This window comes from Macaca fascicularis, chromosome 16, assembly GCF_037993035.2.
Source record: "Macaca fascicularis isolate 582-1 chromosome 16, T2T-MFA8v1.1".
Classification (NCBI taxonomy): Eukaryota; Metazoa; Chordata; class Mammalia; order Primates; family Cercopithecidae; genus Macaca; species Macaca fascicularis.
In genome coordinates this window covers 59,023,759-59,047,094 of record NC_088390.1, presented here as the reverse complement: position 1 = coordinate 59,047,094, position 23,336 = coordinate 59,023,759, and the positions used below count along the sequence as shown (strand labels likewise).

General features: G+C 57.9%; 1 protein-coding gene and 1 long non-coding RNA gene across 9 annotated transcripts; one reads left to right on the top strand and one right to left on the bottom strand.

Annotated features, from left to right (window-relative positions):
* Window positions 1–972: 972 nt before the first annotated feature.
* Window positions 973–19,072, top strand: TBKBP1 (TBK1 binding protein 1). 8 transcript variants are annotated; one of them, XM_074019421.1, is made up of 10 exons: window positions 973–1,104; window positions 2,984–3,242; window positions 3,619–3,741; window positions 4,004–4,102; window positions 5,469–5,649; window positions 6,208–6,380; window positions 6,521–6,582; window positions 15,104–15,222; window positions 15,434–16,161; window positions 17,527–19,072. In XM_074019421.1, the coding sequence occupies exons 2-10, from the start codon at window positions 3,018–3,020 to the stop codon at window positions 17,653–17,655; spliced, it is 1,839 nt and encodes a 612-aa protein (XP_073875522.1). In that variant the 5' UTR covers window positions 973–1,104; window positions 2,984–3,017; the 3' UTR covers window positions 17,656–19,072. The 8 variants fall into 8 exon arrangements, with proteins under 8 accessions (XP_073875522.1, XP_065387506.1, XP_065387505.1 ...); XM_065531434.2 differs by having other exon boundaries at window positions 6,205–6,380; XM_065531433.2 differs by having other exon boundaries at window positions 3,998–4,102.
* LOC135967687 (uncharacterized) lies at window positions 7,241–7,733 on the bottom strand. Its single transcript, XR_010581857.2, has 2 exons — window positions 7,661–7,733; window positions 7,241–7,349 (listed from the first exon to the last, which is right to left on the bottom strand). It is a non-coding gene; the product is annotated as an uncharacterized lncRNA (long non-coding RNA).
* Window positions 19,073–23,336: the final 4,264 nt, after the last annotated feature.

The following is a 23,336-nucleotide window of genomic DNA, read 5'->3' as shown; positions in this document are numbered from 1 at the left end:
ATTCCCCTGATCATTCCCTACCTGCAGCTAGGCTGACCATGCCTCTGTCCACATTGTTTAATCCACCAGACAATACTCAAAATGACTCGTTAACACTTCCTGAGCATTCGCAGGCTGCTGTATTTAGTTCTGATTTCCATTCTTCCTCCATGAGAGTGCTTAGGTGGGGCATGATCTCCAGCTTAGAAAGGTTAAGGTAACTTGCCCAAGGTCACACAGCAGGAAAGTAGCAAAAAACTTGTTTCTCTTGCCCGGGAGTTTGGCAGGTGCTCAAATAATCTTTGTGGACAGGGTGAAATCTGTTGTTTCTTCATTTCCCTGACCTGTGGGTACTTGAGGGTGGCCGGGGAGTGGTGTGTGGGAAGGGGGATGGCTGTCCTTCTTCATGAATGAACCTTTGACCTCCTTAGTTCACTCTCACTTCCAAAGAAGTGACAGCTTTGACTCTAATCTCTCTGTACCCTATGTTCAATGTATTTATCGCAGCAATGCCCCTTTTTCCAGGAACAACGAAGAGTAGGTCTAATGATTTCCTTCTCAAAAGCGCAAAGATAAAAAAATAAAAATTAAAAAAAATCCAAATAAACAGCCCCGTTTCCTCCCCAAATATACAGCCCATAACTAAACAACCAAAACAACCAAAGCACCAGCCCGGCCCCTGCACTGACCGCAGACGCCCCCAACACACGCCACCACGCCACACTGCGCCGGGAGGCGTCGGGGAGGGGGCGCCAGCGCGGGCTGCGGGCGCCACAGGGAGCCGGTGGGCTCCGGGCGCGCTGCCAGGAGGGGCCGCACCGTGGGGGCCGCCGCCCGTCACCACGTGGTGGTGGCAGCGGCGGGGTCCAGGGCGCCTTCCCAGCTGGAGAAACCCGGAGCAGCCGGGGAGGAGGCGGAGGCGGCGGCGGCGGCAGCGGAGGAGGAGCGGGGCGGGCGGGAGGGAGGGGGTTGGGGGGAGGGGTGGGGGGTGGGGAGAGACCCGGCGGCGGCGACAGGGCGAGGAGCAGAGCGCGGTGCCAGGGGGGTGGGGGCACTGGTGCCCGTTTGGGGAGGGAGCAGGCGGAGGGGGTAAGCTGCGATTACAAGCAGGAACCGGCAGCAGCTGTGAGTCCCCGGCTGGGGCGAGGGCGGGGGGAGGGGAGCGGCGCCCGGGTCGGGCCTCGGGGGTCGCGGGGTGGGCAGGAGGAGGCGGCGGGAGAGCTGCTGGCAGCCGCACGGGATGGCTGGGAGGGAAAGGGTCCGGCGTCGGCCGGCCGCATCCCCTCGCGTCCCCCTCCGCCGCCGCTTCTCAGGCCGCTCCACCCCCGGAGCCCCTTCCCCGGCCCCGAGAGGGTGTCCGGGGGCCCCGGGCCCGGCCGGCTGTGGGGAAGGGGGCTGAGTGGTCTCGGTCCCCGAGAGGGGAGGGGCGACAATTTCTGTCGGCCGAGCGAAAGGGGTTTAAAGGGCGGCTCTTAAAGGAGCCGCAGGAGGGGCCCGGGCCGACCGAGGCACGCACCCCTTCCCCAGCCCCCTTCCATTGCGCTCATCCGGGCGCTGGGCCCAGAGAGGAATGCGGAGGAAAGAGGCATTTGTGGGGCGGCCTCGGGGACAGAGCCCCGCTAGGGGTGTGGGCGCAGCGGGGCGGGCAGGGGTCTGGGGGTGTGAGCGCTGGCGCGCGGAGCTGGGGGGAGGGGATGGCGTGGGAAGGAGAGGGTTAAAGGTGGGGCCGGCCTTACAAACGCGCGCACACACTCCTTACTCAGACCCAGTCACTCGCGTTTCCCTGGCACTTAGATGGGCCTGTGGGTGGCGGGGGATGGCGGGGGATTGAATTGGAGCTTGCGCCGGAGCCCTTTGCATCCCAAGCTCCTGCAGCCAGATCTGGGGGCCCCGCTGTCTGAACTCACAGCTCCCCGCCGAGCCCCCTCTCCGGGGCGCACACACGCTTCAGCGCGCGCACACACCTCGGACAGTCCCCTCGCGTCTCACGTGACACGCGGCCCCAACGTGCCACCCTGCCCACGCGCTCACGCACGCGTGCACACACACCAGCCTCCCGACCGCTGCCCCACTCCGTCCCGACGCCCCTGAGACCCTGAAGGCACTCATTGACTGACACACCTACACTCATTCACAGACGCACACTCTCCCCACACGCCAACCCCAGACACACATTCATAACCAGGCCCGCGAGAAGTACACACGCACCCCCTCACTGCCTACTCCTGCTTTCGGGAGCCTGAGTCATTCCTGCCCCCTCGTAGGGTTCCCCATTTCCCGGCGCGCAGGCACCCTGAGACGGCCTTGGGAATTCGTTCGCGTCCCCCTCCACCTGGGCCCCCTTCCCCAGTTTGCGCCCCGTGACACTCAGCCAAGGACTTCCTGTGGGTCCCAGGTCAGGGGCCAAGGGGTCCTGGACGGCTGCCACAACCCCGGTGCGCCCGGGGGAGGCGCTTCCTTTTCCTGAACTCTGGGATCCTGCGGGAGGAAGTGGGGAAGTTGGGCGGGGGTGCAGCCGAGGGCGTGCCGACTGTGGAGGGGCCGACCCTCGCGCAGCTCTGGGCCTTCTTTGGGGAGGAGCTGGGGTGCCAGAGGCCCAGGCTAAGGAGCTTTGCGGCGAGGTATTTGGGGAAGTAAGGCCTGGGGTGGAGAAGCGCTAAGGACTGGGCCCGGCCCGGCTGGAAAGGCAGCCCTCTCCCATCCACAGGTCTCCCTGGGTTCTGGCAGGAGCCTGTCCCTGCTGCCGGCCTGGTTTACTTGTCCCTACTTGTCAACACCCTGGCAGCGGGGTCCTCACCTGGTTCCAGTCCGTTTTCCCCAAGGCGGCAGAGAGGATGGGGCTGAGGAGTCTGGGAAGGGGCCATGGGAGTCCCCGCTGAGCTTGGGGCAGGAAGCTTTTGAATTGCATTTCAGCCGGCCCCAGGGCGTGCAGAGCCAGGGAGAGGGGTACCAGGGACAAACCCTAGACAGACGGCCCTGTCCACGGTTGCTCCTGCTCTCCCAGGAGGCCCTGTGTGGGCCGTGGCCCGGCCCTCGCCATGGAGTCCATGTTCGAGGACGACATCAGCATACTGACGCAGGAGGCCCTGGGGCCCAGTGAAGTGTGGCTAGACGGTCCCGGAGACCCCTCGCTTGGGGACGACATGTGCTCTGCCTCCCACTTTGCCCTCATCACGGCTTACGGAGACATCAAGGAAAGGCTGGGGGGCCTGGAGAGGGAGAACGCCACCCTCCGACGCCGCCTCAAAGTCTACGAGATCAAGGTCAGACCTTGGAGAGGAGGGCGCGCCTGACAGTGTGTGTGGGGTGGGGAGGGGTACTGGGAATCTGGCAGATACCAGGGATTCAAAAGAGGGGTCACTGTGCAGACTCTTGGGAACTTGAGGGTCTCCCATGAGAGACGTGGCTCTTCTGGATGCCGACTGTCTCCTGTCGGCTTCGGAAGGGCTGGATCTGGGATCTAAAACAGATCTGGTGGGTGGGAGATGGCTGCAGGCCCATGGGAATTGGGATCCCACTAGCCAAGGAGAAGGAGGGTCAAGGGTCTGAGGCAGGTTGTGGGGTTGGGGGCACAGCCAGGCTGAGGCCTGGGCTGGGCACCCGGGAACCCACTCTCCTGAAGCCCTACCCCACCCGCAGTACCCACTGATCAGTGACTTTGGAGAGGAGCATGGCTTTTCTCTGTATGAAATCAAGGATGGCTCCCTGCTGGAGGTGGAGAAGGTCAGCCTGCAGCAACGGCTCAACCAGTTCCAGCACGAGGTGAGCCTCCCAGGCTGGGCGCACCCCCTGAGCATCTTGCTCCAGTCTGTTTCTGATACCCTTCCCTCCACACCCCCCAGGATCTGGCCTCTGCCCCTTTGATTAGAGATGTCCAGGTCCTCCCTAAGACCAGCTGCAGCTGCTCCTACACCTCCGTAGGGTGCTGGGAGTGGGGGTGGGGAGGTGCAGTGAGCTTCCCAGCCCCAAGTCCAGTGTGGGACTGACCCTGTGGTGGGGCCCTCTGGGCCTCATCCAGTTACAGAAGAACAAGGAGCAGGAAGAACAGCTTGGAGAGATGATCCAGGCCTATGAGAAACTCTGCGTGGAGAAGAGCGACTTGGAGACGGAGCTTGGGGAGATGGTGAGGCCTGGGGAGCCAGGGGTGCTTGAGGATGTCGCGTTGGATTGTGCTGGTTGTGTGTGTGCATGTGTGCATTTAGTTCTGTGTGTGAGGATTCCAGCCTGTGACAGTGTGCAATCCCATGTGTCACACACCACTTGTATGTGCCCTGCTTGTGTTCATGTATATCTGTGAGTGCCCGCCCGTTTGCCCTTGTGAGGGAGACTGCGTGTGCTATCCATGTTGCAGTGACTGTGTGCATCCTGGCCATGCAGTGGCCCTGTGAGAATCTCTGTTTCTGTGTGTATGCCTGGCTATCACGCTGGAGTGACCCTGTGCCCATGAGCACTGCCCCGGGAGGCTGTGAGGGTGAGAGCAGAGGTGACCAGGAGTGTGTGACTGCTAGAATGGGCCTGTGCTTGGGTGTGCTTCTGAGTCAGGGTGTGGCTGTGCTGATGAGCAGGTCAAAATCAAGAGACAGGCCAGGCATGGTGGCTCATGGCTCTAATCCCAGCACTTTGAGAGGTCAGGGAGTTTGAGATCAGCCTGGGCAACATAGCAAAACCCTATCTCTACAAAAAAATACAAAAAAGAAGTTAGCCAGGCGTGGTGGTGCACGCTTGTGGTCCCAGCTGCTCAGGGAGCTGAGGTGGGAGAATCACTTTAGCCCAGGAGGTGGAAGCTTTGGTGAGCCAAGATCGAGCCACTGCACTCCAGCTGGGGTGACAGAGCCAGACCCTGTCTCCAAAAAAAAAAAAAAAAAAAAATCAGGAGACATGGTCTCAGCCAACCCCAAGCCATGACCTCAGTTAAGTCACTTAGCCTCTATCCCTCCTCTGAAAAGTGGGGCAAATATTAACACCCTCACCAGGCTGTAGTGAGGGTGATGGGGCATTCATATATAGATGCTTTGCCTTCATAATCACAGATATTTATGTGGCACTCAGGGTGTGCCAGGCACTGTTCTTTTCACCTGGCATACACTAGCTCATTTTAAATCTCAAAACAACCCTAAGAGATGAATATGGGACTGTTATCCGCATTTTATGGAACAGGTGTGTGAAGCCCGGAAGCTCTTGTCACGTATGCAAATGGAAGTTCTGATGCTCCTGAGGGGGATTGGCCTCCAAACAGGGGGGCTGAGTGTTCTTTTAAGTGTCCCTGTGTGTTAATGACAGAGCAGGGGCATTAACTTGACCTAGCCAGGGGCAACAGCCCTCAACAGCTGCATTGAGGTGGCTGAGACGAGACTTCACACTCACGGCCACTTGGAGAGTGGGCTTGGGACATGTGATTTGGGGCCTCTGCTGTAGTTTGGGGTGATGACTCTCCAGACATGGGGAAGTCCTGGGCCTGTACAGACCCTCACCTCTGTCTCTCTCTCCAGAGGGCCCTGGTGGAGACGCACCTGCGCCAGATCTGTGGTTTGGAGCAGCAGCTGCGGCAACAGCAAGGCCTCCGGGATGCAGCCTTCTCTAACCTGAGCCCGCCGCCAGCCCCCGCGCCGCCCTGCGCTGATTTGGACCTGCACTACCTGGCACTGAGAGGGGGATCTGGCTTGAGTCATGGTGAGATCTCCGTGACCCCAACTTACTCACCTCCTAGTCCCCAACCCCCATTTCAGCATTCCTAGACACCTCCCGCTTACTTACCATCCCATTTGTAATATAATCTATTTCTCCATAATCACCCCATCCTCCCTTACCTGCTGTCCCCTCACCTCACAGCACTGTTACCCTAATCTCTCCCCTTCTAACTCGGGCATTCCTGACCACCTCGTTGCAATTCCTGCGCCTGCCAGCAGAGGGCGCCCCCACCCAGAGTCCCCCTGCCCCTTCTCTGGCTGTGACTAGGAGAGGCCCCTGCAGAAGCTCTAGACTTGAGTCTGGCCAGTAAAGCCTTCAAGAGCCCATCTTGTTTTTTTCCTGGCCTCCAGGAAGATTAGAAATGCGGCTCAGCCCATCTTTCCTCGCTGCCCTTGTCGCGGTCATGCCTCCTTGGCTAGCTGTCCTGGCTTCTCTCTTGAATCCTCCATGCTGCATCCTCCCCTGTTTCACTCTGTGTGGCTCTGGGAGCTGGAGGAGGCAGCTGAGCCCACCTGACGTTGTCCTGTCCACCGACAGCAGGCTGGCCGGGCCCCACACCCAGTGTGAGTGACCTGGAGCGGCGGCGGCTAGAAGAGGCTTTGGAGGCAGCGCAGGGAGAGGCCCGGGGGGCTCAGCTCCGGGAGGAGCAGCTTCAGGCAGAGTGTGAGCGGCTGCAGGGGGAGCTGAAGCAGCTGCAGGAGACCCGGGCCCAGGTAAATGCAGGGACCTGGAATAGCTTCTGGAGGTCCAGGGCTGGACCTTTCCCACTGTGTGCAGACTGGCCCAGGGAACGGTAGAGAAGGGCCCTGGCAGGGGTGAGCTTGGGCTCTGACCTCTCCATCTTCTTCCTTAGGATCTGGCCTCCAACCAGTCGGAGCGGGACATGGCATGGGTGAAAAGAGTTGGGGACGATCAGTAAGTCACATTGGTAACCCTGGGTCGCCTAGGTTTGCCTTTTGTCCCTCCGTAATGTTTGGGAGACCTCCCCACCCAGCCCTCAGGGATGTAGTGTCTGGGCTGCTGTTGCTCTGTGTGCATCCTTCATAGGAAGGAGGTGGGGTTCTTTTTTTTTTTTTTTTTTTTGGAGACAGAGTTTCGCTCTTCTTGCCCAAGCTGGAGTGCAGTGGTGTGATCTTGGCTTGCCGCAACCTCTGCTTCCCGGGTTCAAGCAACTCTCCTGCCTCAGCCTCCCGAGTAGCTGGGATTACAGGCATACACCACCACGCCCAACTAATTTTTTTCATTTTATTTTTAGTAGAAAATGGGGTTTCTCCATGTTGGTCAGGCTGGTCTCGACTCCCGGGAGGTGTGGTTCTTGAGTGGGATCTGGGACATTCCCTTTGCTTTCCTCTGGGGCCCAAGCCTGTATCTTCTGGAGATGCTGGGGCTAAGTGACACTCGGCTGCTTTGTCGCTGTGTCCAGCGTAACGTCCCCTGCTGAGCTTTTGGGCCTCCGTAGGGCCCTATTTTCTATTGCAGTGACAAGGCCCAGTGAGTTGGGTTCACCCTGCCCTCCGTAGTGAGGAGGAGGGAGGTGGTGTTTCTCGGGATTTGTTAGGCCTTGTCTGCTGACCTCAGGAGAGAGAAGCCCGACGCTTAGAGACAGGAGAGGCTCCCTTGGGTTCACACAGCCGTGGGGTGGGGAGTTAGAATCTGCTCTGCTGAGGTGCTCCCTTGGAATCCTACCAAGAAGGGGGCAGCAGAGAGTGGCAAGGGAGCTGTGTTGGTGGGGGACCCAGTGTTGGGGCCTCCAGGGGGGCACTGGGCAGCAAGGGAGGAGTGAGCAGCCACCCGGCAAGAGTGGAACCTGGTGCCTTCCACATCCGCACTGAACTCACCCTCTCCCACTTTCTGAGAAACAGAGCTCAAACCTCTTTCCGCCTAAGTCCTCTCCCCTAAGATGAGCTGTGTGGCACAGACTCCCTACTCTAATTGGAGGAGAAGACTGAGGCCCAGAGAGGGGCAGGAACCAACCCCCCAACGCACAGCATACCCAGCTCCGGGGCTCCAGAGGTCTCCTGCCCAGCAGGCTTCTTCCTCATCTTCCTCCCAGCCTCTGGCCAACTGGGGATACCCCTCGCCTACCTCCCCACCTTAGGGTGAGGGCTTGGGTGGAGCTGTGATAGCTGGGGAGGTGGTGAGAACGCAGTTTGTGGGACTGGTGGGTGGGACCCCTCGGCTAGGCCTTTGTGGAGAGGGTCCACCCTAGCTTGTGGCTGGGGCTTGGGGCCCATCGTAGCCCATGTGCCCAGACCTGGAACACACACACACACACACACACACACACACATTCTCCAATCCTAGCTTGTCCCAGAAGTCATGCTGTAGGGCCCTTTGTGGGTCACTGAACCCAGTCCCCTCTTATCAAACCAGCAGTGAATCTCCCTGAATTGGTAGAACTCCAAGGGAGGACATTTTGGTGGGGCTGGAGTCTGGCTTTTCAGGCTTTGAATCCCAGGGACCTTTCTTTACTGACTTGGACTCTACCTCTCTGGATTCCACAGGCTCAGGGGCCAGTCAATGCTGGGAGATAGGAGAGGCGGTGGGTAGAGGCAGAGAAGGGGCAGTAGCTCCCAGGGGCCAAGGTTGTATTTTATGAGTGAAAGGAAGCCCACCCCATAAGGGACTAGGAGGCCGTACCATCCACGCTGCCCATTCTAACAAGAGCAGCCCCTTCCCTCTCTCTCCCAAGGCGCCTGCCCTTCTCAGGCCCTTTGGCTGGAGGGAGCTGGGCTCTGCTTGGGGACTGGCCCCACAGGCTTACCAGAGGCCACCTCCTGGCTCCTCCCCTCCTTCCCTCTGATTCCGCTCTGCCTCCAGCCTCCCAGATCTCTGCATCTGGAGCCAGCCAGGCCCTGCTGCCCAGCCACACGCTTCCTTTCAGGCCGAGCGAGCATCTCTGGACAGCCCTAGTTTGGCAAGCGTTAATTCTCAGAGGAAGTCCTCACTCCCCCGGTAGTTTTATTTTCTTATAAACTCAGCTCCTTTTGGTAATAGGCTGCTTCCCGAGTGCTCCCTCCCCTGTCCTCCCACCCAAGGAAGCCTCAGTCACTTGCTTTCAGCATTTCTTCCCCCACTAGCGCCCCTCTTCCTTCTGTTTCCACCTGACTTTCCAGGCTGGTCGGAATTTTACAAGTAGGCTTTTCCGGGAGTGGAGTGAGTGTCGAGGCTGGATGACCCAGGTTGGTGCTGTGATTGGGGTGAGGAGGACCAGGATGTGAAGGCTGAGGAGGGGGACACACAATTCCTGAGTTCAGCCCACTCTTAGGCAGGAGTCTTCTGTATGGTGAATTCTGTATGTATGTATGTATGCCCCCCTGTCTTGGTCTAGACACCTCCAGGGCAGCCAGTTTTATTGCGGGAGTCCTCAAGGTTAACTGCCCCCATCCCCATCTCTATTGATTCCCTTCCCTGGGTCCTAGCCCCAGCCCTAGGGTTTCCCAGTCCCTTTCTTCCCAGCCCCTGGCCCACAAGTTTTGGCCGTTAACGTTCCCACGCAAAGAGACACCCATATCAGACTGAGCCAGACTACTCCCCTCCAGGTCTGACCCCCTGGGAAACCCATGGTTTGGTTAGCCCAGCTCCTGGGGACAGAGCCCAGGGAGACAAATTGCCCCAGAGGAACAGCCACTGGGGGTCACGCAGAGGCCAAAGGCAGTGATGAGGGAGGCAGTGGGAGCAGAGCCCACCCTGCTCCTGAGGATACACAGGGAGGTGAAGACCCCTTGGGGGGGGTCGCAGCCCAGGTGGGAGGTGCAGCACCCACAGCCCCTTTCTCTCTGGGCCCAGCTCCCCAGCCTGGGGTTCCAGAGTGGGGCCTTTTGGAGGCTGTGGCCATGCTGAGGGGGAGGGGAAATTAGGAGGGGACTCCTTGAGGGGGATAAGGGCTCTGAGGGGACAGGGGGTCTGTGAGGGGAATGAGGACCCAGTGAGGGTGGGCTCATCTGTGCAGGGTCCATCTAGGAGAAGATGGGGACTCAGTATGGGCGATGAGGAAAAAACTGTAGGCCTTTCTTTCTTCCCAACGCTGGGGGCTCAGCGCTGCAGCCCGGGCCCTTTTCCGCACTACCTCCCCCCCACCCCTCTCTCCACCCACAAGCCTCTGCGTGGGCTGCGGTTAGTGGTGGGAAGAAGTGTGAACTCGAGAGAGAGGATGGAAACTCTGCACGGAGGTCAAGGGCAGCGTGGGGTGGGTCAGGACGGAAGTCGGAGACCCCCGCATACCCTGAGCGTAGCCTCATGCCCCAGAACCAGCAGGCCCAGGGCCTCCCCCTTCACGCTTCTCACCCTCCCTACTTCCTTTCTTTCAAGTCTCCTTCGGCCAGGGCACCCGCGCTGCACTCACCGGAGTTAACCCCTGAGCACTTGCAGCCTCGGGGGCTCCCAGAGCCTGGTGAAGGGCTCTAGGCGAGTCTGAGGGATGTGTGGGCTTTCAGCCCTAGTCCTTGGTGCTTTGCCTGCCAGCAGGGTCGGGGGCAGCTCGTGCCCGCGCCCTCTTCCTCGATGGGAAACGCCCATCTTCCCTCCTTAAACTGAAGCCACTAGGCTGGTGTCTCCAAGAAAAGTCTCAAAGCAAGTATCCCCCTTTCTCCACTTGTCTCCTAGGCACTCCCCTGAACTTTTTTGGTCCATGCCAGACACTGTGTGAGCAATTTACCTACAAAATCTCATTTCATTCTCACAAACGCGATGTAGGTATCATCCCCCTTTTACAGATGAGCAAACTGAGGTGCAGAGAAGTGAAGTAATCTGAGAAGTTCAGTAAGAAGTTCAGTGCAGATGCCAAGTGGGTCCTGAGCAGATGGGGTGATGGCGCCTCGGTGGCGTGTTTCTGGTTCAGGTTCTTCTTCAGGTAGAAGGCCCTTATATGAGGGACGACTGTGTGATTTGTTGACCAGACTGGATCACTTTTGAAACTGAAAGGGGGCACTATTAATAATTATGCTGGGGCAACTAGTGTGAACCGGGACAGTCCTAGGCCAACTGGGATCTCTGGGCACCCCGCCTATGTGGGAACTCTGGTTTCCAGGCCTAGCCCTGAGCTGCTCCAATCAGCTGCATCTGGGACGGCTTTCTAGACCTGGGAGCTCTGGTGGATTGGTGGCAGGGGCTGCCACAAAGAGCCAGGCTTTGGGGACCCCACCAGTCATAGCTGGTCGAGGAGAGTGAAGGGGCTCAAGGCACCCGAAAGGAAGTGGTGGAGCACTGGGTTGTTGCAAAGCAACTTCCTCCTCCCCACCGGCCCGCAACCTCAAGTCCGCTCCACGGCCCGGTGCCTGTGGTCCCCTCCCCGAGGGTCGGGCGGGAAGACTGATGCTGGGTGTGCCTGTGGGTGGTGGAAAGTTTGGTCCCTAAATTCACCCACAGGGGTGAGGGCTGGGGCAGCGGGGGGCAGCTTCAAGCAAGGATGGAAGGGCCCAGGAAGGTTGGATTTCTGTTTTCCTCCCAATTCTGTATCAGACGATGATGCTGACCAGATGAACAGCTCTAAACCTAACCCTAATCCTAACCCTTTTACTGCTCCCATCCCGGACTCTAACCCTATTCCTGATCCTGACCCTCAACTCTGTCCATAATTTTGGCCACGTGCTACATCAACCCCACTCCTAGTCTGACGCTGGCTCCTTTAATCCTGTCCTCAAGGCCGTCCCCAGCTCTAATGCCGTGACACCGTGACACTGCACTAACCTGAATTCTGACCCTGAGGCATCCTCACCTGGCTCCAGGGCAGCACGGAGCATGCGAGATCTCAAGTGTCTTGCAGCTGGTTTGGGCAGAAAGAGGCCTTTTACAGAGGAGGTCGCTTAGGTCACAGACCTTACTGATCTCAGTTGCTTTAACAGTACAATGATGATTATCGTTTCTGGAAAAGTGTGTGAGATCCGTGAATTATTCGTGGAAAGACTGAATGAAAGGATGTGAAGGATGGAATATTCGCAGCCCAGGGGGCCCTCCTTCATGCCAGCTCTGCCATTTGCTCTCTGGCACCTCCGAAGTTGCCAGCTTGAGGTGCCAAGAACCTGCGTTTGAATCTGCTGTGTGCCACTGCCACTCTGTGACCTTGAGCCAGCCTCTTAATTGCTCTGATCTTCCATTTCCACATGTGCCTATCACCCCCAAGGAAGGGGTGGTGATTCTCAGGGCTTCCAGGCCACTGCCAATGTCCCCAGCCCCCGCCTCCTCTTTGTCTTTCCCTTCTGCTGCTGCCTTGCCTTTCCTCTCCCCTCCTTCCCGATTCTTTGGGGGACAGTATAGCATAATGGTCAGTAGCCTGGACTTTGGAGTCTAGGGGACAGAGCTCCCATCCTAGCAACTCCATTACTAGTAGGCTTTGTGATTTTGGTCAAGTAACTTAACCTCTGTAAGCCTCAGTTTTCTCATCCCTAAAATGAAGGTAACAGTCGCAATGTCGTAGGGTTGTTGTGGAGATGAATAAAGTTTTCAGCAGAGTGCCTGGCCTGGGGTGAGCACTCATACAGATCATCTGATTCTTTTCTCTCTGGGTGCCTCCTAGGTTCTGAAAGACTCAGAACTTTTTCCTATGATGTAAGCAATAAAGCAGCATCCAAATGCAGCCATCTGCTGCCATTTACCTGACCCATTCTTCCCAAAGAGTCATGATGGTGAAAAAGCGCTCAGGTGTGGGCCAGGAAGCCAGGAAATGGAATGTGTATTTCGGTGCACGTGTGCAACTCTTGGTTGTGTTGTGAAGTTGAGATTTTTTTTTCCACTGAATTGGCAGTGTTTTCAGTGAGTCATTCAGGTCGTTAGCATCTTCAGCGGCCCAGGCCTGTGCATCTTGAGATGGAGAGAGACACTCAATGAAGGGGGAGGTCCCAAAAGGCCATGGGGCATCAGGAGGAGGTCAGGTCAATCACCTTGCATGGGACTTAGCAGTCTTTGTGAGGGTTGCCTGAAGTTCTGAGTGGACAGAACCCCCCTGCCTCAGGCCCCAGGGGGCAGAGCTGGGAGAAGGGCTGGGCATTCTGGGCCAGGGGCTTCTTCCTTCCATTTTTGGCCACCCTGTCTGTTTCACTGTGAGAAGGATGCCAGGGGCTGGGTGGTAGAAACTGGAGTAGCTCCTGACAAGGGGAGGGAGGTAAGCAGGGGAGTGACAGGGGCCTGGGAACTGAGTGTGGCAGGTGAGATTTCTGAGGAGGGGTGTGAAGACAACGACCTGTATCTGTCGCCTGAGATACAGCAGTGAAAGTGGATGGGGAGAGAAGCTTTGGCTGTGTGGATAGAGGACCACACACTGTCTGTGCCCTGCCCAGAGCCCTCTCCTGCCCCTGCTGTCAAGGAGATAGCATGATCCTGCCCTCCGAAAGCCCCCAGTCTGATGGGGGACACAGAGCTCCTGCCCACAGATGTCCTCGGTCTGGAGGGGGAGCCTTCCCTTAGGGAGTCCCCAATTTGATGTGGGACATACCTGGACCTCCCAGTCTGATCGGGGAGACACCGTTTCTTCCCACAGACCCATGAGCTGAGGGTGAGGGGGCACAGGACACATTTAACAAAAACAAGGGCTGAGATGTGATGGGATGGAGGCTGCAGGGTCTCAGCAGCAGCTTCTAGGACTCTCTGCCTGCCCAGCCCTGCTCACCATCAGATGGGTGGCAAGGACTCTCCCTCCCTAAGAAGAAGGCTGTCTCCCAGAGACCTGGCCCATTTGCAGTAATTTGGCTTTGGCCCAAATGGGTTAAAAATAGTCTTGTGGGAGGGGCAGTTTCGGCCCCAGGATTAGTAAGAGAGAGCCAGTGAGCGGAGCAGGGAGCCTAGTCATCTGCCCTCTCCACTTCTCTTTTCCTGCCCTCTGAAGCCCTAACCTCACGACTTCCCCTCCTCTCCTTTAGGGTTAGACACACACACACACACACACACACACACACACACACACACACACACACACCCCTATGCTCATTCACCCCTTTCCTCATTCATCAGCCTGGCCTCACACCTGTCTTCACACTCTCCCATCCACATGTCCATCACTATGGGATGGGGATAGGGCCCTCCAGGCTTTAGAACTTGGGCCCCCTTGACCTCTCTGTCCTGGGACAAGACCTCCCCTGGGAGGAGATCTGTGTGGAGTGACACCTGGTATTTTCTCCCAGCTCCAGCTTCCACTAAGTTCCTGAGTCCCTTCTGGAGTTGGAGGTGGGGAGAGCCAAAGAAACCCAAATCTCTGCCTTCAGGGAGATTCAAAGCTCTGTCCACACTCAGAACAGTGATGAAGGCAGGGCCCAAGGGCATGGCAGAGCCTCCCATAAGGTCAGGGAGGGCTCCTGGGACCGCGCAGGCCACAGGGGGAGAAGGCAGAGAGCAGTGGAGTGATGACCTTCCATGGTTCTGGGTTGCAAATGACCTAGAAAGGAGGGGAAAAGGAAGTGGGTGAGGTTCCTTGCCAAGTCTGTTCCAGCTCCATGAGGGTGGGTGCCCAAGATGCCTGAACAGGAAGCAGGGAGGAAGAAAGGGAGGGAGAAAGAAAAATGGAGGGAGAGGCTCAAATGCCTTATCCACTTACTGAACATCTGCTGGTTTCCACGCCCTGGACAAGGTGCTGGGAATATAAATACAATGACATAATCCTCACCATCAAGGAACTCCCCATAAAGTTCTAGAACAAGGCAGCCTTTGAGAAGTGCCCGGTGTGACTGGCACTCCCTGCAAGTGTGCAGTGTACAGCAACTGTTCACAAAGATCTCAGTGTTAAGGCCTTGGTGGAGTTGTACAGCAAGGAGGTCCTGGGAGGGGCAAGGCTGAAAAGAGCCCAGAGGCAGCTTTGAGGTGGAGCCAGGTGCAGTGGACATGGAATTGGGTTGGCTTGTGGTTAAGTTTATCAGTTAGCACCTCCACCAGCCAGGAAACCATCTTCACTTATGGAACGAGCTATTCTATGCAGCAGGGTCCCCAACCTTTTCAAAGGTGAGGACTCTTTATGGATCCCACTCCCAGTACACAGATTATACTTACAACACTTTTAGTATGCACTGCTTGAGAAAATTCACAGTGACAGAAGCTACTATAAATTCAGTACAGCTTTTTAATGAATCCATGCTTCAATTCATCATCACAGCTTTTGCACAGATTAGAAAAACATTCACACATACCTGTATGAGCTGTGTTCAGGCCACGGACAGTGCCTGATGCACGCAGGGATTCAGGGATTTGGAATCTCTCTGCTCCCTGTCCCTGCACTTAGGCTGGGAACCACTGCCCTAGCCCAGGGAATGGGTCTCAGCATGCTCCCTGGAAGAGGTGGCTTTTGAGCTGGACCTTAAAGGTAGGGAGGATTTCTGCAGTTGGGGTAGGAGCACCCTGCGGGTGGGAGGGAGCATGGTGGGGCGAGATGCTGGGGCAGAGCCAGTTCTTCCTCCACAGCTGGGACGGTAGACTCACTGCCCTTCTTGTCTTCCCCACTGCCCTCTGACTTCAGGGTGAATTTGGCGCTGGCCTACACGGAGCTGACAGAGGAGCTGGGCCGGCTTCGGGAGTTGAGTTCCCTACAGGGGAAAATCTTGAGGACTCTGTTGCAGGAGCAGGCCCGGAGTGGCGGTGAGATGGGGCAGGGCAGGGGAGGCTGCGGCGGGACCCGGGAAGGAGCCGGTAGCCATGGCAACCATCTTGGTTCTGGGAACCACCCTTTATTTCCTTTCGTGTGGCCTGGAGTTGGTGGGCATGGGTCCGGGCAAGCCCCTGGCGCTCCAGTTCTGAGGTCTTCTCTCTGCACTTTTGTCCCCCGACCCCGTCCCGGTTTCTTTTCCAGGCCAGAGGCACTCGCCACTGTCACAGCGCCACTCGCCGGCCCCCCAGTGCCCCTCCCCCTCCCCGCCTGCCCGAGCGGCTCCCCCTTGCCCCCCGTGCCAGTCCCCCGTCCCCCAGCGCCGCTCTCCCGTGCCCCCGTGCCCCTCGCCGCAGCAGCGCCGCTCTCCGGCCTCGCCCTCCTGCCCGTCGCCCGTCCCGCAGCGCCGCTCGCCGGTGCCGCCGCCGTGCCAGTCCCCCAGCCCGCAGCGCCGTTCCCCGGTGCCCCCCAGCTGCCCGGCCCCGCAGCCCCGGCCGCCGCCGCCGCCCCCGCCGGGCGAGAGGACGCTGGCCGAGCGCGCCTACGCCAAGCCGCCCAGCCACCACGTGAAGGCCGGCTTCCAGGGCCGCCGCAGCTACTCAGAGCTGGCGGAGGGCGCGGCCTACATGGGCGCCTCCCCGCCCTGGCTGCAGGCCGAGGCGGCCACGCTTCCCAAGCCCCGGGCCTACGGCAGCGAGCTCTACGGCCCCGGCAGGCCCCTCAGCCCGCGGCGCGCTTTCGAGGGCATCCGGCTGCGCTTCGAGAAGCAGCCGTCGGAGGAGGACGAGTGGGCTGTGCCCACCAGCCCGCCCAGCCCGGAGGTGGGCACTATCCGCTGCGCCTCCTTCTGCGCGGGCTTCCCCATCCCCGAGTCGCCAGCCGCCACCGCCTACGCCCACGCCGAGCACGCGCAGTCCTGGCCGTCCATCAACGTGAGTGGGGCGCCCGCGTTCCGCCCACCTTGGACCGGGCCTTGAGATTGAGACCCCAGAGCTTCACGCTCCGTTGGGGGCCCTGCCCCTTTCGGGTGTCAGCGCACAAACTATTCACCCTTCTTGAACCCCGGGCCACAGTCTAGGTCCCTTCACCTCCTTTTCCCGAGGTCATCTGTCACCAGAAATTGGGGCCTGCCCCATTAAGATTTCGTTCATTTCCTTGGATGAGGATATGGTCTTTGGAGTGAGTGACAGTTCTGCCTTTGATTCCGAACCCCAGCACTTAATAGCTGTGGGACCTTGTGCAAGTTACTTATCCTTTCTGATCCTCAATATTCTCATCTGCAAAATGGGGATAATGATTATAGTATCGGCCGGGCGCGGTGGCTCAAGCCTGTAATCCCAGCACTTTGGGAGGCCGAGACGGGTGGATCACGAGGTCAGAAGATCGAGACCATCCTGGCTAACACGGTGAAACCCCGTCTCTACTAAAAAATACAAAAAACTAGCCGGGCGAGGTGGCGGGCGCCTGTAGTCCCAGCTACTCGGGAGGCTGAGGCAGGAGAATGGCGTGAACCCGGGAGGCGGAGCTTGCAGTGAGCTGAGATCCGGCCACTGCACTCCAGCCTGGGCGACAGAGCAAGACTCCGTCTCAAAAAAAAAAAAAAAAAAAAAAATGATTATAGTATCTGATTATCTTATAGGGTTCTTAAGAAGCAGGCAGTGAGCCTAAAGCAGTCAGCACAGTGCCTGGCTCAAGCATTTGCTATTATATTGGCTATGGTGATGGTGGCTACTGACCATAGCAGGCCACCAGCCAACACACGAACAGGCCTGTTTATCCAGCTCCCTCCTTCAGGCCTCAGAGCGCTTGCCCTTTTCTGTCAGTCCTGAAAGACAGAAGCCTATCTCAGGGCTCAATCGTTTCACTGAAATAATGAGTTCCCTGAATGTCAAAGCCACCCATTGCAACCTGGAAAGACCAAAATATACTCCAAAGCCAGACAGAAAATTATTTTGGGGTTGTACCTTGTTTAGGATTGTCCATTGCTTTGAGTTATCCGGGAGCTGTGTCTTAGTCACTCTGGGGGCATGTCTGGGTCTTGGTTTCCCTCCTTACCACAGATGCCCTGGCAAGCTGAGCAGTGACTCTCTCATACCTGCCTCCTGGGGACCCTGTCCCTGGGCAAGTGCGTGGACACTGAGCTGGTGTGGGGGAGGACGGTGCTGAAGAAAGGGTGGCTGAACCCCTCCTGCATGCCACAGCCCTCCCTGCCCTGGGTCCTGGGACAGGGCAGGCTGGGATGTGGGTACCATGAGTGGGGGCTGGGGACCATAAGTGACTTCCTTCTCTCCCCACAGTTGCTGATGGAGACGGTGGGCTCCGACATCCGCAGCTGTCCCCTCTGCCAGCTGGGTTTCCCTGTCGGGTACCCGGATGATGCCCTCATCAAACACATTGACTCCCACCTGGAGAACAGCAAGATCTAGGGCACCACCCCCACCCACTGGCTGTTTCTCTGTCCTCTCCTGTCACCCCCAAACACTCACTTTGAATGCTGCATGAATTTCGTGGGGGGTCCCTGCCCCTTGCGACCCCCAGATACCTCCACTTGCTACCGAGTCAACGTGCGTGCCGTCTTCCCTGGTCCAGGCACCACTCAGCTCTGGCTCTTCCTGGGAGGTCAGTCGAGGCTTCCCCCATGCTCCTGGTTTCTGCTTGGGAGGTGGGGACTTGGGCTGGGATGGGGATGGCATACCTCTCCCAGGCCTCTCCTTCTGCCTTTCTGTTCTTAAACAGGGTTGGATCCAAGAAGGTGTCTAGTGCTTGGGCCTGGGGTGGGGGGAAGGTGTTAGAGGACTCCAGGAGCTCCTGCACCCCTCCCCAAATGTCCATCTTTTTCAGATGGGGCTCTGTCTGGGGAGCATCCACAGGCTGTCTTTGGGGTCTCAGAGCCTGCTCTGAGCACTGACCCCAGTTCCTCCATCCTGTGGCCAGCCTAGGGCTCATGGCATGGGCTCCCATTGGGGGAGGGAGATATCTTGTTTCTTGCCATTCCCTACAGGCCAGCCCTGTCCTCCTTTCCCTGTTCTGCCCACTCTAGGGAATAGGGAGGGGTGGAGAGGAGAAGGAGGATCCAGGAGGACTGGGAAGATCTAGCATAAAGAGTCTTCTCTGAGGGCCAAGGCCCTACACCATGCCCCTATGGCCAGGAGACTGTCTGCTAGCCTCCCAGACCCATGCCCTCCTGACGCCCCTGCACTGAGGCACAGATTGTGAAGGCAGATGCCCCCTCAACCCTCCACTGGAGCCTCTGACACTACAGGTGCCCTGGAGCCCTTGTGTGACTCAGCCTCTGTTAGCTGGGTGGGTGTCACCAGCCCCTGCCTCCCAGGCCAGAACCTGAGAACGGGCCCAGGGTGCTGTGGAGATCAACTTCAAAAGAGCTAACCCCTTCCCACACTCCACCCACCCACCTACATTTCCTCTGTGAAATCTACCTCAGAGTTGTACCCTCAGAAGGACGGGTAAGCAGGAGGCCAGGGGGTCCCCAGGGCTGAGATGGGGAGCCTTCTACGGCGAAAGCCTGCCACCCCACAATGAATCCACCCCGCTCCACTGCGCGCCTCTCCCAGGTCTCAGCTCCGGGCGGGGAGCAGTGGCCGCTACCGACAGCGCATGTCCCGCTCTTATCCAACTCTTCCAGGCCCCACCTCCCTGCACCCCTCCCCTCCATAGAGCAGGGGAGTGAAGGGGTGTGTCAGGCGGGGAAGGGGCCAAGGACATGTCTTTGTACCCTGAGCATCCCCAGGTAGGGGAAATGGGGAAGGGGGCCTGGAGAGGGGAGGTGGGGCCCCCTGTGCTCTCTGAACAAGTTAAAAGTCCAAATAAAACTTACCTGTTCCATCTGTGCTCAGTCTGTGCCCTCTGTGGCTGGGGGCAGGGCGGGGGGCGGGTAGAGCTCTTGGTAGCAGGAGGTCTTGGAAAGTGTGTCTCAAGGGACTATGACCATGGGAGGTAGACACTGGGCAAGTAGGGGATGCATGGGGCACCCACATTCAGAGCGGTTCTGGAGGTGTAGACATGTAAGTGGTTGCAGATGACTTGTGGCGTGGCAGTCATTAGAACAGATAGATATAAAGCAGCCACCCAGCCCCGAGCAGGCCTCTTGAATTTCCCACCCAGTAGGTCTGGCCAGTTGAGGTTCTAAAGCCTTGGGGTTTATCAGTAACAGTTATGTCTTCATCAAATGATTTCTGCTTGTCAGGAACCAGGCTGGGGCCTCAAAGAGGAAGAACATCCATGTTCCATGTCCTCATGGGTCTAAGAACAGGGGAGGGCCTGGGTTCCAGGCTCAGCAGCTGCCTCAGAAGTCCCACAGCCTGGAAGGTCAGAGCTGGGTCATGAACCCATGACTTCTGTCCCAGCTGGGGCTGTGCCCTATGTCTGCAAAAAGTGCTTCAGTGACTTGTTCATCAACTGGGTGCCTTTCTCTTCCATGTGGCCGTTTTCGGTCAATAGTTCACTTAAAAACAAAACAAGGACAGAGGCAATTAATCATTGAAGGTGTGAGGTTCGGCTCTAGAGTCAGGGCAAATGTGCCTTCCCATTCAATGCCAAAGACCAGACGCCTGTGGGAAGACTTCCCAGTCACTCTGGGTTCTCTGTTGCAGTTAACAGCTATGCTGCCTTCTCAGAGTGCATCCAAGCTCAATTCCACCCACAGCCAAGTCCTGAGTGCCAGGAGAAGTTTGACCAGCCGTCCCTATGTGACACGGGTTCATAGCCCTGGGAAAGAAGGTTTTGGAACCTTTGGCATATGGGTGCCCGTATAGTGCCCCCTGCTATTTCTCCATCTCCATGGAGGAAGGCAGCACCCAAGTTTCTGGACCTGGGTGCCTTTTGGATCTTTGGAAGCACTTAGGAGACGTGCATGAATGAATAAGGGTGGTTTAGGGACACACGAGGCAAAAATAAATCCTGCTGTTGAGAAAAGGCGCAAAGGATAGCTGGGAATGAGAGTGCAGAGGCAGGGGGATGACCCAGGTAACCACCGCTGGTCCTTGCGCATGTCTGAAGGTGGGAGGGAACCCAGGTGTCCTGCAACCCAGACATTCTCCTGTCACCAAGGTGAGGGGGAGTGTGGGGACACAGGGCGCAGGTTCTGGCAGCTTGTCTCCTTGATTTCTAGGAACCTGGGAGAGGGCTCAGGTGCAGGGCGGAAAGTTGCTGGGGGCTGGGAGGGAATGCTGGGAAGGAGAGAAAGCTAGTGTGCCCCAGTCTTTAATTCTCTAATCCTCCCCCCTGCCCCTGCCACCAAAAGGAGAGGACATGGCGTGGGGAGCTGGGAAAAGGCTAGGGAGCCCTGCCAGTCCTCATCCCTTCTCTCTCAAGGACTGTGATCATGGAAGGACACTTGCTACTCATTACTCTGTGGAGACAGGGAGGCAGGACGCTGGGGCTGAGAAAATGCAGAGGCAAAGGGGTCTCTAGGCTCCTGGAAAGGGGAAGAGTGTGGGAAAACTGTGGCAGGAGCAAGTGGGAGGGAAGGAAGACCTCTGTCGAGGCTGGAAAGACACACATGGGGGACCCACTCACTCTCCTAAAGCCAGACATGCACAGGTGGGAGAGGACGACTTCACAGGGAACAAACCCCCCTCGGGTGCATCACCACATGCTGTATTAAAGGCCAGTGTCCCACGGTCTCTCTGGCTATACCCCTTCTCCCCACAGGGTTTCCCCAGCCAGAGCTACCAGGCCATGGAGACCCGTGCTCCTGGCCTGGGTCCCCATGCAGGCTGTGTCAGGCGATCAGCTGAGCACAGCAACAGCTCCTTTCAGCAGCTGGTGGTGTGTGTACGTGCACAAATGTGCGGCAGAGTGTATGTCGGGAGCATCGGATCCTAACAAGGGGAGGGGTGTGTGGGTGAGTCAGCCGTGTTAATCAGAAACGCCTCACCCAGCTGATTAGGACTAATGAAGAATGGAGTGGTGGGGGGGACTCACTCAGTGATGTCTTTTTAGGGTAGGGAGAGCAGGACAGTTCCCCCTGTCCCATCTCTCCCTCAGCAAGGACAGGAACAGACCAACTTTGGCAGCCACAGGAAGAACAGAGGTCAGACATAAGGATGAACCGCAAGGGCCAGGGGGCCCTAGCTGGAAAGGGGTGAGCAAGGTGTCTGAGGCAGTGGCCAGGTAGTGTGGGGAAAATGTGTGAAATCCTCCAGCACCTGCCCCTATTCCTGCACTTCCTCCACTTTCTCTGTTTTGACCCCAGAGACATTCTCAGTGCTCAAGGCTGTGCCCCCTGGTTACCTTCTGAGAGCCAACCCACATCTGCAGAGGGCTGTGAGCCATGCTGTTCAGGGGCCTCCACCCTTTACACCGCAGCCCGGCAGAGAGGGCTCCGGCTTGAGGCACTTACTGGTTTGTGCATTCGCTGTTCATGCAGATGCCATGTAGATGCCATGGGGCTCTATGTAATGACCAGGGAGGGGTCTGGCAGGGCTGAGGGCACGAAGGGGCTGTGCAGGGGGAACCTGGGCATCAGCTAGAGGCCCTCTCGGCTCCTGCCCTTCCTTGCAGCAGAGGCAGATGCCCCTGAGAACCCAGTCTTAGCCCACAGCTTCACCCATCCTGCATGCCAATTCAGCCAAGGGCAGAGTCACCAGGCGCATCTCACAGATGTTCTATTCGGCTATGTGAGTGTGGGCATGGGGGAGGGGGAGGGCTGAGGGGACAGGATGGGTGTCGGCCAGCACCTCAAACACCTCCTAATTTGCATTACCACTGACACCCTTCTTGACCAAGAAAATGGAGCCAGAAATAACAAGGCGGGAGGCGATTCCCTTGGGGGGGGACTTTGAGTTTCCCTTTCCTTGCCTCCAACACTCCCATGGTGCAGGGGACAGGAGGTCAGCCCCACAGCAGGGCCCTGGGCAGGGGAAATGCACCGCTGTGGCTCATCCCTCTCCAGGTTGGGCAGACACCTCTTTCTAGCTTCCCACTTCCCTCAACCCCAAACACCTGAGCCCTGACCTTTCCTTCTTCAGAGCCTTCCCCACTCTATTCCTCTAGGAACCCTCTCCCTGGCGCCCCTCTGGCAGCTGTAATGACTCCAGCTCTACCTAATTGGGGAGTTGTCTCTGCCGGTGTTCTCAGTCTGTGTCCTGCCTTTCCCATCAGAATGGGCATTTCCCAGGGCCAAGGTCCGAACCTCTCCTGCCAACCTGGAACCAGCTCAATGGACCATTCTACATGGGAAACAGGCCACACAATAGAGCAGAAGGGCTTGCGATGAGATTCTAAAAATGGCATGAGGTAAATCCGGGTCCAGTGTGAGACTGTGGCTGTGTGGGGCGGCAAAGGTAGATCCCCGTTCCTGCAACCCCAGGGACTCCCAGCTCTGTCAGAGGCCTCTGAGTGTCAGGCAATGGGATCCTGGAGGAAAAGGATCAGGACCGTGGCAGTGCGACACCTTTGTCCCCTGCCCCAGTGACTGCAGCACAGACGCACAGACACATTTGATGCTCAAACTGTGTGGATTGAATTTACTTCCGTCCCAAAGAGGGGAGGGAATGGTGTGACAGTCACAGCTTGGAAGTGGGAAATGATGGGCCATGGAGAGCAGGCCACCTCGCTGGCCAAGAGGTCCTGGCACCTGGCAGGGTGAGGTGGTGAGGGTGGAGGCAGAGCAGAAGGGCCTGGCAGGGAAACCAGGTCGTGAGAGACAGCGCGAGAGCTGTGAACGCACTGCGGGAAGGAGAGAATGGTGAACTGAGAACTCCCCCATACCTCCCTCCACAGATGCTATTTTAGGGGGAGAGAATATATGCAGCGCAGGGGGCAGGGGTGGGGGAGCAGGCTCTCCTTGGGGGTCAGCTGGGCCACTGCTGCCTCTACTCTCCCAGGCATCTTCTTTGGCTCTGGGACCCCTAAGCCCTTCCTTCCTCTCTGGGAAAGTCTTCTTGTTCCCTTGAGTGTGAGGGTAGAAAGAACGAGCCAGGAGATTTGGAGCTGGCTTCTTGGTACCCTGTGAGGGTCCCTGGGGCCTCAGACCTAGGGGTAAGTTTCTATTTTCATTGCTTCCTTGGAAAGTGGGTGTGGAGGGCAGACTGTGAGGCAGGCACGGAGCCCGGTTCAGCAGGCCTGAGCACTTCTTGCACCCAAC

Bases quoted from the DNA above. Each gene is read 5' to 3' on its own strand.
- TBKBP1 (XM_045374909.3), top strand. From the start codon at position 3,018: ATGGAGTCCATGTTCGAGGACGACATCAGCATACTGACGCAGGAGGCC. The intron at 4,103-5,468 runs GTGAGGCCTGGG...CTCTCTCTCCAG, and splicing joins AGACGGAGCTTGGGGAGATG to AGGGCCCTGGTGGAGACGCA. The intron at 15,223-15,433 runs GTGAGATGGGGC...TTTCTTTTCCAG, and splicing joins GGAGCAGGCCCGGAGTGGCG to GCCAGAGGCACTCGCCACTG.